This window comes from Rutilus rutilus (assembly GCF_951802725.1).
Source record: "Rutilus rutilus genome assembly, chromosome: 24".
Lineage (NCBI taxonomy): Eukaryota > Metazoa > Chordata > Actinopteri > Cypriniformes > Leuciscidae > Rutilus > Rutilus rutilus.
The window spans coordinates 14,091,579-14,108,850 of NC_140228.1; the positions used below are offsets into that span (position 1 = coordinate 14,091,579).

Here is a 17,272-nt window from a genome sequence, read left to right on the forward strand (position 1 = left end):
TCAGGTTTTTGTTAAACAGTGATTTCACACATACATTACCATTCAAAAGTTCGGGGTCGGCAAGTTTTTTAAAAAGAAGTCTCTTGTTATCACTAACACTGTATTGATTTGATCATATACAGTAAAAACTGTAATATTATGAAATATTATTACAATTCAAAGTAACTGTTTTCTATTTGAATATATATATATTTTTTTAATATAATTGATTCCTGTGGTGACAAAGCTGCATTTTCAGCATCATTTCTCCAGTCTTCAGTGTCACATGATCCTTCAGAAATCATTCTAATATATAAGATTTGGTGCTCAAGAAACATTTCTTATTATTATCAAAGTTGAAAACAGTCGAGCTGCTTAATAGTTTTGTGGAAACCATTAAACTTTTTCAGGATTCTTTGATGAATACTGTAGAGAGTTCAAAAGAACAGCATTTACTTGGAATAGCAATATTTTGTAACATTATAAATGTCTTTACTGTCACTTTTGATCAATTTAATCATCTTTCAGCTGAATAAAAGTATTCATTTCTTTTAAAAATGGTACTAACCCCCAAATTAAACAGTAGCGTACCTACCTTTTGAAACACAAACCTTTATACATAAATCGTTTTAATTCAAATAAATGAGATGCATTAAAAATCTTTATGAATTACATGGGTCCTATATAAAAAAAAAAATATTTCTCCATAATTCTGAGTTTTCCTGCTATATCCATATCAGAAGAAAAGACCATCAAATGAATGCAACAAATCAAGAGATAAAAGTTGTTATTCTGATAGATCTTACAGATAATGGCATGTCTATTTTCACGATCCGTTATCACAGTTGAAATGCAAGGCACTTTAAAGAGAGATGTGAATGTTATCATTAACATCCTCAAGAGTAAGGCAAACACCCACTGAAGCACACTATATAAGAAGTGTGCTCTCTCTCTCTCTGCTTGAGTTCTATAGTTAGTGTTCTAGCAGCTTGATTAAAAATAATTGGTGACTGTTAGTTTCTCTGCGTGTCATTGCATCATGGGGTTTTTGCTCTAGGGGTTTCACGGTCCAGGGTACTCGAAAACCGCAGCCGCTCCCATTCCAGTCCCAATGCACATGGACACCACGCCATAACCTCTGCAACAAAAAAACATTAGAAATGGGAAAAGGGATTGTCATCTTTTTTGTTGCTGTATAGTTATTAATACTTATAGCTGTATTAGGGCCCTATGATTTCCACGGAGTGGAAAACGTAGATGGGATCCTGAATGCAGTCATAAAAATGGAATTGAATGGGTAACGGAATCTTTTTTATGGATTTTATGGGTAATAAATGGAATTTTGAAGAAAAAAAAGAAAGAATGGAAACAGTAAACAGTTATGTCCGTTCACCTCTTGCGTCTGCGTTTGAGCTCATTGAGCAAAGTCACGACCTGTCGAGCACCAGTGCAGCCCAGTGGATGACCAAGAGCAATGGCCCCTCCATTAGGATTCACTTTCTCCATAGGAATGCCCAGCTTTTCCACACAATACACAGCCTAGGATAATTGTGAAAGTTGTTGATATTAATAAAAGGAAAACACTGGAAAAACGGGGTAATCCAAGAAAATGTATCAGTCACCTGACTGGCAAATGCTTCGTTGATCTCAAACACATCAATATCATCCACAGTTAGCCCTGCACAAGCAAATGCAATAACACGCCTCATTTACAACCATTATTTTGGAATAATGAAAATGGAAAATCGATTCCAATACATTTTTCAAGCATGATTACTACTGGTATATAAATGGCTGAAATGAACGTAGAGGTACAGTAAGAGCAGCTGTACTCTCACCAGCCTGGCTGAGGGCTTCTGGGATAGCATAGGCTGGGCCGATGCCCATTACGTCCGGTGGAACACCCACCACAGCACTCGCCCTCAGCACCCCAAAAACAGGAAGTCCCAGTTTCTCCACCGTAGATCTCCGCCCAATGAGCACTGCCGCAGCACCGTCACTCACCTGACTGGCATTACCTGCAATGGGAATGAAAGAATTGAGTAATGGAATTTACCATCCTTATTTTATTTTATTTTTTTTTACAAAAATTCAGCATGCAAACCAGCTGTGGTGCTGCCGGTTTCCTTGAATGCCGGTCGCAATTTGGCAAGGCCTGCTAAGGTAGTCCCAGGCCGGATCCCATCATCCTTTGTGACAGTAATCCTGCGCTCAGTGCCATTTTCTTCCACAAATTTAGTAGTGACTGGTGTGATCTCTTGATCAAATAAGCCCTTTTTCTGCGCCATGGATGCCCTAGTGTTATAAAAGTCCACAAACAATTGGTACTTTAATAGAGTTGCTTTGAGTGCATTTTTTTGCGTGCAAAATACTAACAGCTGGCATGTATAAACCATTCATAAATATCCTGGGAGCACCTACTTTTGTTGGGAACTGAGTGCAAAGCTGTCCTGTTTTTCTCTAGTGATGCCAAATCTCTCGGCAACATTCTCTGAGGTTATTCTGAAAGGAAACATACAGAAAACAGAGGAAATAATGTTTATTTTAATGTAAAGATTAAAACACAGTGTTAAAGAATAACATCTATACCCCATGGGAATGATGCAGTCACTGGCTTTCTCGTTGTCCATCAGTCGGGGGCTGATGTCTCCTGGGTCCCCTGGCGAACGAAGGGACATGCTCTCCACGCTGCCATGAAAGAGCAAGAAGAAAAGAGACGAGCTATAAGATTCAGATACAATCATTTAAGGACATAAACTACCAGTCTAAAGTTTGGAATAATTAAGATTTTTTTTTACATCTTTGTGAAAGAAGTCTCTGAAGACTGGAGTAATAATGATGCTGAAAATTCAGCTTCACCATCACAGAAATAGATAACATTTTATAATATATTAAAACAGAAAACAGTTATTTTAAAATGTAATAAGATTTCATAATATTTGATTAAATAAATGCAGTCTTGGAGAGCATAACACCAAATTGTTACATTCACACAATTAAAAAGCTAACATTTGATAACACAAAAAAAACAACCACAACAAACAAATATAAAAATAAGGATCCTACACAATGATTAATACTAGTATACCGAAATCAACAATTACAAATGTGGCATACTAACCCACAGGCAAGTCCCAGGTCATACGAACCTCCTCTGATTCCACCTTAAAAGGCAGAAAAAAGCCTGTTAACTGTAACTGTAAATTAACTGTAATCTTGTATTTTCTTATGCTGCCGCCCAAAATGTGCCATTTTAATGCATAAATGTAGTTCTTACCCGCAACATTAAAAAGTGCTTGTAGTCCAGAAGAGCACTGCCTGTTTACAGTGTAGACCGGTACTGACTCAGGGAAGCCACTGAAAGTTGAACAAACTCTTGAATTTTACAGTCAATTCATATGTTTAGCGATATCTTGATTTATTAGGAATTCTTTGCTCATTTTACCTTAAAAATTGTCCGATTCGAGCCATAAGTGCACCTGCCCCTGGTTGTAGAACATTACCTGAAAAACAGCATTCAGTAAGTGTAAGGTACTCTTCATATATGATGTAATGTTAATGTTATAAAGATATAATGGTTTGCTCAGACTGACTGTCATCTGACTCACCAACACAAACATCCCCTAGTAAAGAGGGTCGCAGTTCCACATCCTTAAGAACTGCACTCATCACTGCACTGAGCAGCTCATCTGGGGTAGTGTCCTAAAATATGGAAATATTATATATGTAGACGCACTTTAATAGAGAATGCATTGAATCTCACTGTCAAGCAGTCATTACAGCCCACCTTAAAAGATCCTCTCTTCGCCCGGCCGATGGCTGTTCGGAGCCCATGAACCACAACGATATCATTTGGATCAGCAGCTGATGCGCTGCACTGCCTCATTCCAACGCGTTTATTTGACGACAGATGTCCCGACAAAACCTGCACTCTGTGCATTTTTAATGACGAAAATGTGGACACGAAGAAAATAAAAGGATTACCGTTTATTGAGATATACACATATGGCAAACAGTCACTGATGTGTGAACTATGCTCTACATTTCTGATGATGTTTCCTGGTGAACCTTGCTTCTCTGGTCACACTGGTTATCATTGGCTAGTGCGTTCTGACGTCATCATGTGGAATTATGGGTGATGAAGTACACATGTGGAGTTCCTCAAACTATCTATCTAATTGTAGTAAAAGTATTTTAAATGATTTACTACTTTTAATGCCTAAAATTAGTCATATTTCGCTGTGTTCTACATTTTGTATGCAACTATCTAAATTTTGATGTTTATGTAAACCTATTATGCAAAATTCACTTTTACATGGTGTTTGAACATAAATGTGTGTCGGCAATGTGTGTTGTGTACACACCAACCACCCTATAATGGTAAAAATCCACCACACATTTCCGATAAACATAATATATTATGTTTTTAATTACCATAAATTAGGGTTTACCATATTTTAGTTTTCAGAAAACACATGCATAGGCCCCGCCCACAACTGATGACGGGCTCTGCCGTAATAGCATAGAACCCGCCCTGAGTGACCTGTACAGTACTGCCTTGTTTATATCCTCATCATTTAAACAGCTGCATTCAGGAAATGTGTTCTTACTAAAGTTATTCAATCAATAGCAGTGGGTTATTTTCTATTTTTCTTTTGTTGTTTGATTCATATTAACACTATATATAACAGTAGGTACTGTATATTATGCTGCTTTCACTTTAATACACAGATCTAATATACACATGCGATTTCTTTACTTGCTGTTTACGTTCACAAACATAAGAAACCGACTGTGTTTATGGGAACTTTGTTTAACATAACTTTGTGTGTACATTAGACAGTTTAAGCGCAATAATAAAAGAGAACTTAGTTTATTACTCCCAGGAGTCCGGGACACGTTGTTCTGTGCGCACGCTTTGGATGTGTGCGCTCAGAAAAACATATATCAGAAGTTTAGACTGATATGGCTTTAAAACAAATGCAGATAATAACATTTCATGATGATGAATTACTACAATGTCATGTGGGCGTGAGCGTGATAAAGATGATATGAGACATGATAGAGATGGTATCTGAGGCACGAGCTGTCAGGCTCCGCCCTCTTCTGGATAGAGGGATGGGGGGCAGCAGTTCATTGTTTTTCCTGTTTTTCCTTCCACTCAAAAATGGGCATTTACAACATGGTATAGTAATTGCTCTGTGAGGTATTTTTAGCTGAAAATTCACAGACACATTCTGAGGACTTAAATTACACCTCATTGTAAAAAGGGGCATAACAGGTTCCCTTTAAACGTGCAAAATCCCATAAATCAGGGTTTTAAACTGTTTTGACATGCCACAAATGTTTGACATATTTTCTAACCTCATACAATTATTCTAAAATTAGTAGAAAATAACATTGGAATTGAACAACATATACAAGTACAGTAGGCTAATACGCTAGACCTACTATTATTTTATAGTAGCCTATTACTGTAATTGTATATGATGTTTCCAATATCTGCAGTCATAATTTAGTTTGAACTCCTGATTACCATTATCTGCACCTACTTTTACGGCCCATTTGTTGAAAAAGAAAAAGGAAAGCACTTCATTTTTTTAGGAGTTTCAGACCTATTTTTGTACCCATTTCGACATTTCGTAAACGATGTTAAGCACAGTCGGCCGAGGGCGCCAGAATCTCGTGCAGCGGCAGCGAGTCTGAAGCACGCGCGTCATCGCTTCCTGAGGCTGACATTACACTCGCTCGACTCGCTCCTCTGTGGAAAAACTCGGCGTCAGTCAATGTTTGCGGAGAGGAAACTTTCTTCCTTTGACGGCGCGCAGTCGACGAGATTTGCAGCTTTCCCGAGCACACACCGCTCCATCTGTTTGGATTACTGACATCTGCGACTCCAAAAAAACATAAACCGGAAAGCTTTTCGGAAGGTGGATTTGTGAGGTTCCCCTCAATTTTTGCGTGACAACTGTATTCAAGTGCGCGCGGCTTCCGGATATATCACTGTTCTTACTGTATCTCTCGGACAAGAATTTTCCTCTTCACTGCGTTTAAACCCAGAAAACTGCTCGCTTTGAATCGCAGCTTGGTTTAATTTGTCTTAAGTGTCAGCTCCAGTATGAAGATACGCACGTAAGGTGAGTTCTATGTAGAATAACAATGACTGCATTTACATTAACAGTGGTGTGCAAAGATTTGCTATAGAGAGTCAAATGCATTAATGTTAGTTACACATACGGCATTAGACACCCGTTCAAAGAGTACTGCTATTAAAGAAACGTATTCTGAGTTTATGTTGTGTTTTGTTTAGGCAGAACTTTAACACTGTGAGTAACGAATGCTTATATTTGCTGGAATTATAGGCTATATGACATTTGCTAATGCGACCTCCTGAACCTACTTGGAAAACACTGTATAGCGTTACAAATGATATAAAACTCTGTCTTAAAATATTTGTTTCTATAGTTGTGTCTAGTATAGCCTAGTCTATCTATGGGTCATTAGGCTATATGGAATGGGATCATTTTTTTTTCTTGAAATCTCAAAATAATAACGTGACTTAACGTCTTAATATATGTTGGGTTTTGATTATGAAAAAGTAACAGGGTTGACAGTTTTACTTTTTATCTAGCTACAAGATGTTTATTAGAAATAATTATATATAGGCTATATATATGAAAAAGTTATTATATATATATTTACATTTCTCACTAATAATTTGTTTACTGTACAAATTTAATGGTAACAGAGTTGATTGATTATTAAGTCCATTACTGACAAACTATAATGAAACAAATTAGAAGATAAAGTGGCTTTGATGTTCTTAAAGAGCATGATTTTTTAACATTTATGGAATTTAACATTGTTTTTATGCATAACCTGAGTACACCCAATTATGGTAACAGTGTTGACTGTTTAAGATCTCCTCTTACTGACAAACTTGAATTATAAAATGAAATGATTTAAAAAAGACCTTGAAGAGCACGGATAAAGGGGAATTATGATGTCAACAGGGTGGATGCATAACCTTAGCACACAACATAACTTTTTAATAAAAATATTTTGTCAACTAAAGCCTGAAATGATATATTAAATGAGTATATATCATTAGTATTAAATCCTAGTTTTCTTTTATTTTTTGCAATCAAAATGTGCATAACCCTTATGATAAAATAAGACATATATAAAGTTAATGGCTTATGCCAATTAAATATTAACGAGCGGCACAAAAGGCACCCCTTTCATGGAATGACCTATATAAGCTGGTTTAACTACAGTTAAATATATCGAAAGCCATATATAATACTGATATTAATAGGGATACTAATGTAGACATACAGACGCTATAATAAAGTTGGAGATTGATGGAATGTGCTGGCCTGCTTTTCCTTCTTGCACTCTTCCTTCAGTCACTCATTATCCCCTGATTCTGAAATACTTGAGTTTTTGTTTGTTTATTAAAGATCCTCCTACTTAATGAGTCATTGAATATTTTTTCTGTCTCAGCCAAGCCTATGTTCAAGAATGTTTCTCACGGCATGAGGAAGAAATCTAGATGAACTTTGTACCTTCATTGCAATGTTGACTGAGCTTCTTTTGAAACTTAGACACCAACCGAGTCTTACTGAGTCATAATACTCACCTTAGACTCAGGTTCAGCGATCCACATGCATAAATAGCCTAGCCTATTATTGATATCACGTTTTGGGCAAAACATCCCAGCAGATTGCTGGAGATACATTCCATAGGAATGCAAGATGAGTTGGATGGGATCATCTGAGTTATCTGACCTTAAAGTTTATCATCTTTAGACAGGCCTGCTGCACACTCTTGTAGCCAAATTCTCAGGGTTCATGTTTATACGCTCTGGTTTAGGAGCATCTGGACAGGATATTGAATTCGCCCTCCCTAGTAATGCAAGAAAAAATTATTAGTCTTTCAGTTTGATCATTAGACCCCTAAAGATTCAAGTATTCAGAACATTTTGTTCACTTGCCATCACACACAAGTCTTCTTCACGTCCGATGGAAGATCTGTCCAGCGCAGACAGGTAACAGGAACATTTCAAGGCAAATATGTTGACTTAATTTCACCCTGAGTCATATTTTTGGGAATCCCTAAAGAACTATTTTGGCAGAGAGACATTGAAACCTGTGATGAATGACCACCTTAGATTAGGATGTCGGAGAAATGTGGTATTTTATCCTGTTCCCTTAGAATGTCGGTTTCTTGGCTGGAAGTCAAAGTGTTGTCTGGTCAGCCACAGATCTTCATGATGGATCATTAGTTTTGGGCCTAATCTCAGCGCTAGCCGACTAGACACGGAGGAAATCACAGTGGTCTTATCACTTGCTTGAGTGATTGGACACGCACACGCCAAAGAGCCAAGGGCCAGGGGTCAGTGTGATTTGAGCGGCTCCTGCGGGCTCTTTCTCTAAAGCTGTGGAAAGAACAGAGTTGGTGCTTCACCTCGAGTTCCATTTTGATAAAGAAAGAAAATCTGTTTTAGTGTAAGACATCAAAGTGTCTAAATTTGGGTCAGGGTTTTCCAGTTCAGAACTGGTCCATTATCTGTAAAGTGCTCATCGAAGATATCATCCAGTTAGTGTGTTAATTAGAAATAGTTTTCTTGGATAGCGATAACACAAGTTGCATTCGAGGGTTTCTTATCTAACTTCATCCCGTTAAGCACTTTGGTAGTTCCCTGTTTTAATGAGATGAAAGGAAGCCCTTTAATTAGGTCCTGTGTGTCTGACAAATTGAAGTGCAGGTGAATTGCCCTTATCAGAAAGAGTGGGAGAAGCACTTACCATTCGAGATTGAACAATATTGCCTTATGACCAACACAACACAGATTATTTAGAATACAGACTTTTTTCCCCTCCAAAATATTGTCTTTATTCAGATTATTATTTTGCTTAGTTGTCCAATAACCAGTTTGATTCTATTTCTGCTTTTTAACACAGTAATAATTAACAATGAAAACATGATTTTTGTTTAACTTAATTAAATTATATATTGATAAATATTATATTATATTTGAAATATGAATGTATTATTATTATTATTAATGTTGTTATTTATGAAAAGTTTTTTGCAATCTATAGATTTGATAATTTTCTCAAGTCAATTTTTATTTATAAAGCCTTTTTCACAATACATATTGTTTCAAAGCAGCTTTGCAGAAATGCATGTTAACTGTTTTTATATTATCTTAATGCATATTTGTCCACATTAAGCAGTTCATGATGGTTTGCATATAGCGATGATATAACAATCAAATAATTTTCTATATATTTTTTTTTATCGCTTTATAGCTGCACTGTGTATGCTGATAGCGCTCGGTACATTTGTAGTACTTGCAAGTTGGAGTTATTAAAGGGGTCATGCCATGTATTTTATTATCATTTGAATATGTTCCTTGAGGTTCACTTATAATGTTAACAACGTTTTTTATTCAAAAATTCAGAAAAATGATTATTTTTAACCCTCATTCTGACCCTCTGTCTGAAATGATCAGTTTTTAAGGAGTGGCTCCTTTAAGGCTTGTCAGTAAAAGGCCACTGTTATGATTGGCTTACGTCATTGTATAGGAGATGGTATCAACACCCACTCACTATTGCAAGTGTTTTGAAAACCTTATCTATATAAAACCGTCATTTACAGATAGCATTATGAAATCATTTACTTTCCATTTGTGATGCAACTGCTGTCAGATCCTATACTGCTCTTTGCAAATCTCTTTTACAATGTGCCTCGTTTACCAAACAAAATGCTCCGAACAAACATATAATCGTCCGACGTGATCCGGGACGCCATTAAAATAAACCATCCACTTGTTTCCGGCACTAGGATCTTTCTGAAGTTTGTACAGAGAGTCCAAGCAAACATTATTTCACTCTTTCATTTGTCCTGTTGTCGACAGACTCAAGCGTGTGAAGTATGTCAGAAACTGAACGGACATCTGTATACTATATCCAGTGTTGACAGTGATTAAAATGGGTTATATTTGCTTTTGATGCGACGCTCACATCCAGTGTCATTAAAGGGTTAGTTCACCCAAAAATTAAAATTCTGTCAGTAATTACTCACCCTCATGTTGTTCCAACCGCGTAAGACCTTCGTTCATCTTCGGAACACAAATTAAGATATTTTTGATGAAATCTAAGCCATGTCTCACACACCTGAACAACTACTAGGAACCAGAATATCACAGACTTGGAGATAGGATCTTTAGAACACCCTAGCAATCACATAGCAACAGCAATGTAATAAAAACACCCAACATCATGGGCAACACCCTTGCATTTGATTACTTTTGCAACTACTATAAATATATATAATTATATTTATATATATATACATAATTAGACTCATCGATTTACCAAATTGTTATAAATTGAACAAAACCTTACAGATTTCATACCATTAAAACTTTTCAGATTTCCATATCACTGCAAAATGTATTAAAAACATGAAGGGTCATAAAGGGATCAATAACATGAGAAATCAAATTTTGCCTTGCTCTTTTGACACATAAGAGGTCTTTGTACCTTTAAAACATCCTGCAAGTTTCATAGCTTTAAACGCCTATCTTATTTTAAACAAAGCATTAATTAGCTCCAAAAATGGCTCGTTTGGATATTGCCTGTGATTTCACACTGGCAAATACATTTAAATATGACTACCTCCAGAGCAAGACATCAACCAATAGTTATACATCATCTCACCATAGGCCCCGCCCACTGGCATTCAGTAGCTTAAAGGGTTAGTTCACCCAAAAATGAAAGTTCTGTCAGTAATTACTCACCCTCATGTTGTTCCAACCGCGTAAGACCTTCGCTCATCTTCGGAACACAAGTTAAGATATTTTTGATGAAATCTGAGCCATGTCTCACTCCTCCATAGGCTTCTATGTGACCGAAACTTGCTGGCCCAGAAAAGTTATTAAAGAGATCGTTAATATAGTCCAAGTGACTCCAGTGGCTCAATCTTAAGTATATCAAGCGACGAGAATACTTTTTGTGCGCAAAAACAAACAAAAATAACGACTTTATTCCACTATTCATTTCCTTCTCTGCAATATCCAAACGAGCCATTTTTGGAGCTAATTAATGCTTTGTTTAAAATGAGATAGGCGTTTAAAGCTATGAAACTTGCAGGATGTTTTAAAGGTACAAAGACCTCTTATGTGTCAAAAGAGCAAGGCAAAATTTGATTTCTCATGTTATTGATCCCTTCATGACCCTTCATGTTTTTAATACATTTTGCAGTGATATGGAAATCTGAAAAGTTTTAATGGTATGAAATCTGTAAGGTTTTGTTAAATTTATAACAATTTGGTAAATCGATGAGTCTAATTATGTATATATATATATAAATATAATTATATATATTTATAGTAGTTGCAAAAGTAATCAAATGCAAGGGTGTTGCCCATGATGTTGGGTGTTTTTATTACATTGCTGTTGCTATGTGATTGCTAGGGTGTTCTAAAGATCCTATCTCCAAGTCTGTGATATTCTGGTTCCTAGTAGTTGTTCAGGTCTAATGAAATTCAACAGTGCTTCTCTCCTCAACAAGCCACACGATTTGAGGTATCATTCATGTACGTATAGCATAAATTATCCTGTTAAAAACCCTAACCCTTTAAGTAAATGCATAGTGATGCCTGCCTTTAAAGTTTCTTCCATTATATAAGAGATCACTGTAATCACCCTGAATGTTGCGCCTTATTTTTGTTCAGTGTCAGGTGTAACTTGGGCAGTTTAATTTGATCTAACAGCAGTTATTATGTCGTATAGTTATTGACTCGCAGTGAAAACCTCTAACGCGTTAAAGCATCAATCACCTCCAAAACCGAGTGATACGTGTCAGATCCCCTTTTTAACCTGTCATGAGCAGCGCTGCAACCTAAATGGTCTCACTGCAGGCACAGTGAAGGGTAATAATTGAAATTCCACTGACGTTCAGAGCAGATTTCTGCCGTTGTAATGATTTCAGCTGCCCTGGAGACATCTGCTACCATATATTAACACAAATGAGCAGAAAAACAAAGAAATTGTGTGCATGTGCGCGGGTGTTTGTGATTGAGAGGCGGTATACAATGATGACAACATATTATTGTGCAGATGGTGCTTGTTTTCTGTGTCTCAAAATATATTCATTTTGTGAAAATAATCAATGATTGCCGTTGGACAACAATTCCATCATGATGCCTTTTTGTGAGTTGAGCTCGCTGTGTCTAATTTAATTTTTCAGGTTGGCCATTATTACATGCAGTGTCCTCTATTTATTTTTAGCATCAGGACTGCAAGCGACAGGACTTGATCACCCTACGTATTTTTGGGGGGCATAAAATTAATTTGACTAATACTGTAATGAAGAAAAAGGCCTCATTAAAAGAAAAAGTTCTTGAGAAGAAAACCTTATTAAGTTGTAACTTTATACGTTTTTCATTGTTGATTCTTAGAAAAAAATATTTTGACGAAACTGCTTATTATATTTGAAATGTTTTGCTCACCAAAATAAAGGTCAAGTGATGCAATCAACACGCAGAAAACCGGAAGATGATATCGTAGTGAGAATCTACATATGACTGTGTCAATACTCAATATCATTTAAAACATCAATAAAATTGACCTATTTAATGGCAAGGCAAGGTTATTTCAGGCTGTTAAAATGTCTTGTGATTAGTGCTGTGACTGTCAATCGATTAAAATTGTATAATTTCACATTGAAATGTATAAACAGCATAAAGAATGTATATTTTAAATATTTGCTTAATGGCATCTCTTTACTAAGTTCTATGAATGATGGCCAGTATCACCTATACCAATACATATACTTTTTCTCATTTGCTGGGGTAATTATAGCCAATCAACAATACAGTATGATTGAGAGCCGTCATTTTTTAACCTTTAATAGGCTTTATAAAAATATTACAACTTTTAATTTAAGTGAACTTCACATAAAACTATTATAATAAATGTCACATTTAGCTTAACAACACTAAGGATGATTCTACTGGCCCAGATAGGCCAGTTCTGATTTTTACCTGCTCTGCCAAAGTATATAGATTAATCCTTATTAAAGCCACAAAAGTTATTCAATCAAGAGCTGTTAGTTATTTTATCTTATAGTCTTTTGTTGTTTGATTAACATTGATGACAGACAGCAGCAGGTGGGGCCCTATTTTAACGATCTGAAACGCAAGTATCAAGCGCAAAACGCAAGTAACTTTGTGGGCGGGTCTTGGGCACTGTTGCTATTATACCGGCGGGATAAATGACTCTTGCGTCCGACGCAAATCTAAAATGGGTTGGTCTGAAGTAGCTTCATTATTCATAGGTGTGGTTTGGGCGTAACGTAAAATAATCCAATCAGAGCGTCATCTCACATTCCCTTTAAGAGCAGGCGCGCTTGTTCCATGGTGGATTGCTATTGTAACGGTGGATTTGCCAGGCGCACGCCAGGAGCGGTTCACGTTCTCGTCAGGGCCGTAAAACACAGAGAAGTGACATTGTATGGGGATGGAGAAACACACCCAAATTAGCTTCGGTTAAACAGGCGTATAAAAATTTGGGTAAATGTGTAAGCTAGATTTATGCCTATTTTTTCACATCTTCATGGACACAACAATGATTTCCCTCGTGTGTTAATATTTTTCCTTGTAATAATGTATGGTTTTCTAAAAATGAGAACTGCTGCGTCTGTGTGTAGATGAGAGAAGCAAAGTGTATGCGCGTTGTGCACACGCTACATTGATTATGGCCAAGCATGCGCCCTTAAAATAGCATATGAATAACATGCGCAACGCATGACTTTAGACTAGGTTTTTCCTGGTCAGTGGCGGAATTGTTTTCTAAACCTGCAAAATAGCACCAGGGAATGTTTGCGCCGGAAGGAACACGCCTCCTCTTTTCGCTGAACCGCCCCCGGGATCGCAACTTCATTTCCTAACTCACGACGTGCGTCTGTGGAGGGAAAAGTCCGCTGTGCGCGGGTGCAAAATAGGAATGATACATGCGTCGGTGTACAAAGTCAATTGCGCTGGGTGCAAGATAGGGCCACTGATGCGAATCTGGTCTCTTTATGGTCATTTAAGACATTTTAACTCCTTTAAGATGTGCTTTCGAGGATTCTCGCCAATAACGGGTTTTTCGACATACTTTTGTCTGTTTCTGTCCATTCAAGCATGAATTGAAACTCAATGCGATACTGGTGCGCTGTCTGAAGCGGCTTTCTGTGTGTGCGTTTCTAAATGTATAAAAACAACGTTTTTTATTTTATTTTCTTTATCACGAATATGCCTATTATATATCAGTTTGTTCCTTTAGCTGCATGACAAGTCATCCTGCTACTTTGAAATGGATGTAAACTTTGTGTCTGCCTCGGGTCTGTCTGCTTTTTTGTGCCCTACAGATATGGTTCCAGACCGAGGTGTGTATATTGGCAAGGAATCTATACTGCAGAATGTATTGTCTACCTAGGGAGTGTGTTGTCGAAGCCTGTGTGTCAGTGTGTTTATACGTGTGAGTGTGTATGCAGGTAAGCTGGTGCACCTCGCCCGTGAAAAAAAACCCTAATGCAGAAAAGTAGATTAGGAGCTCAAAGTGTGAGATTGGCTTGGCTTTATACAAGCAAGTCTCTCCTCGGCGGTCCCAAGGAGGGATTGGCTTTAGCAAAGCTGATGTTGTGTCATTTCCCAGAAAAGCTGCCGCCACCACCTGTGAGTCACTGAGTTGCTGACAAAAGAGGACCGTTGTCCTGGTCGGTGAGAGCTGACCTGTTTGGTTTACTCATTGCACGAACTGTGATTCTAACCACACTTGCTTGGGCAACAAATGAACGAAGAAATCCCCAGCCTTTTGTCATTTAGATCATGTGTGTGGGTGTTTCGGTGGTGAGAAAGGTCTAGCGCTCATTTTAGTTATTCACAATGTGGTTTTGATCATAAAGGTTATATTTTATTTTTAAAAGGTGCTTAATAAACTTTATTATTAGTCAGCCTAATTTCGTACTCTGTTGCCCATTCTGTTTCATCTACATTTTTCACTCAGTGGCATGCAGGTACATTACATCATTCTTTGGCAAAGAAATGTTGATGTTCTACTCTATATCCTCTTTAAAGCTGAATTGCATTGAATAGCAGGATCCCTTTTAGTCACACTTCTAATTCTCTTATACTAATTGTTAGCATTGTCTGGGCCATATCGATAAACTGTTAATTATTTAACTAATAAATAACTTATAAATGGCTTTTAAATATAGGTATCACAACCTTGCAATATGCGATATTAAAAATGCATATTCATTTTGAGTCATTTTGATTAATGAATTATTACTTTGTGAAATGATTAGTGTTTTTAAAGAAACTTTAAGTGAGCGTTATATGATTGGAAAGGTAATATGATTGTAAAAACAAGTAATAAGCATGCAGAGTTAAATATCCACTTTTGGCTGAGACCAATAAAAAAATATATATCAAACATGGTTGATGACTTTTGAATTGCAAAAGTTTGGGGTCATAAGATTTTAAGAAATAAGAAATTAATAATTGTATTCAGCAAGGATAAATTATATTGATCAATTTTGACAGTAAAGACTTTTACATTGTTTAAAAAATCTATTTAAAAAATGCTGTTCTTTTGAACTTTCTATTCATCAAAGAATCCTGAAAAAAATGTATCATGGTTTCCAAAAAAAGTATTAAGCAGCCCAGCTGTTTTCAACATCATAATGATTAAAAAAAGTTTCTGGAGAGCTCAGCATATTAGAGTAATTTCTGAAGGATCATGTGAAGCTGAAGACTGCAGTTACAGTTATACCTGATCAAGTTTAATACATATTAAAATAGAAAACAGTTATTTACACTATAAACTGTAATTGTACTATAATATTTCCCAATATTGCTGTTTTTTTGCAGAATTGTACTCAAATAAATGTAGCCTTAGTGAGCATGAGAGAGACCGCCCAGCCTTGCTCCATATTAACTCTGTAAGAAGATACATGTGTGATTATTGGCAATGACAACGTCACATGGGCCACGAAATTACTAGTATTGAGTTTCACTGTGCCATTCCTAACCCTTTTACAAATAGATGTAGTTTCACATTAGTGCTGCTTATGTGTTCAGTTGCAATCAATGACTTTTTTCTGCTCCACACCGTGAAAGGGAAAAGCTTTCCACAAGTCATTAAGAGCTGCAGCTGGTTAGCCGACATCAGAATTCATGGAAAAGCGGGAAATACCCTACAATCCGGCTCACCTTGACTTGACTTTATTTGGAAGGGTGATGTAATATGTTGAAAAGAATGTACCATGAAGGCTGACTTCATTCCCGCTAAATGTCCACCCTTGAAGATAGCGGTGAATGTCAGATGACCTAAATCTGTAACATTAATGATAGTCACTAAACTGAACTACTTTAACTACATTCTTATTTTCCCATTCGCTTAATTATTTGATTCCCACACCGTGTGGCTTTAAAAAAAAAAAAAAAACGTAGATTGTTGTCGAGTCAAGCCAAGCTGCGTTTGACAGAACGTCAGACCGATCTAGAGAGTTGGCGTCAAGCGTGTGTGGCATGAATGGCAAGTTGTGCGGTGGGTGCTCGGGTAAGCGGGCCGCTCTCGTGCTGTGTGGAGTGACCGAGCAGATGGGCTGGAGAGCTGGCGGTTGGTGCCAGACGCAGTGAGGGCAGAGGGGTTTAGCGAGATGCTCGCCGCCATGTTGGAGGGCCACCTGCTTTTTGGCAGCACGTCAGTCCCTTGGTGCTTAAATGTGTTTATAACAGCCGCAAGGTCAGCGTGTATGTGTGCGTCCCTTTTTAAATGGATTTTGAGGTGCCGAGTTGGAGATATGACGGTACATATCCCTCAAATATAAAGAAGTCCCTGCAATGCAATGATCTTGCATTGAAAAGAAGCACTAGTTCTTATAGTAAATTTTATTGTGAGGTCTATTAGATACATTAGATAAATGGTTATGTATTATAAAGTAAGTCGAACATGAAAAGTACCTAGTTTTAAAAACATCAAAAGTCTGTATCCTGTATTTAATGGGAATTTTGGCCTGTCCCAATTTAGAGGTCAGTATCCCAATTTATACTGACAAAATCAGTATATGCTGAGTTTTTGTTCATTTTTGTGACACGCTCCACAAACAGGTTCACGGAAAGGAAACCGAGACGGCAGAAGCCGGTGTTCTGTTTGTTTTCTTTGTTACAAAAGCCTAATGTTTTGTTTTTATTGTGAGTGTATAAAAGTACAGTTTTGAATGATATCTTACT

The 17,272-nt window shown here is 37.0% G+C and overlaps 2 protein-coding genes across 2 annotated transcripts in view; one reads left to right on the forward strand and one right to left on the reverse strand.

Annotated features, from left to right (window-relative positions):
• Positions 1–627: 627 nt before the first annotated feature.
• On the reverse strand, positions 628–4,067 carry acaa1 (acetyl-CoA acyltransferase 1). Its single transcript, XM_084399015.1, has 12 exons — positions 3,767–4,067; positions 3,588–3,681; positions 3,425–3,482; positions 3,257–3,336; positions 3,101–3,143; positions 2,569–2,667; positions 2,401–2,481; positions 2,084–2,274; positions 1,818–1,997; positions 1,602–1,657; positions 1,373–1,518; positions 628–1,117 (listed from the first exon to the last, which is right to left on the reverse strand). Exons 1-12 carry the CDS (start codon positions 3,917–3,919, stop codon positions 1,042–1,044), a joined length of 1,257 nt encoding a protein of 418 aa, XP_084255141.1. The 5' UTR covers positions 3,920–4,067; the 3' UTR covers positions 628–1,041.
• A 1,625-nt stretch (positions 4,068–5,692) lies between these two features.
• map3k22 (mitogen-activated protein kinase kinase kinase 22) overlaps positions 5,693–17,272 on the forward strand; it is a 53,634-nt gene continuing 42,054 nt past the window's right edge. The window contains exon 1 of the mRNA XM_084398179.1: positions 5,693–6,116. The gene's annotated coding sequence lies outside the window, so the exon portion shown is untranslated. The remainder of the gene's footprint in view (positions 6,117–17,272) is intronic.

Coding starts and splice junctions, on each gene's coding strand:
- acaa1 (XM_084399015.1), bottom strand. CDS start 3,919: ATGCACAGAGTGCAGGTTTTGTCGGGACATCTGTCGTCAAATAAACGC. Junction 2,668..3,100: donor GACCTGGGACTTGCCTGTGG/GTTAGTATGCCA, acceptor CTTTCATGGCAG/CGTGGAGAGCATGTCCCTTC. Junction 1,658..1,817: donor AGAAGCCCTCAGCCAGGCTG/GTGAGAGTACAG, acceptor TTGCTTGTGCAG/GGCTAACTGTGGATGATATT.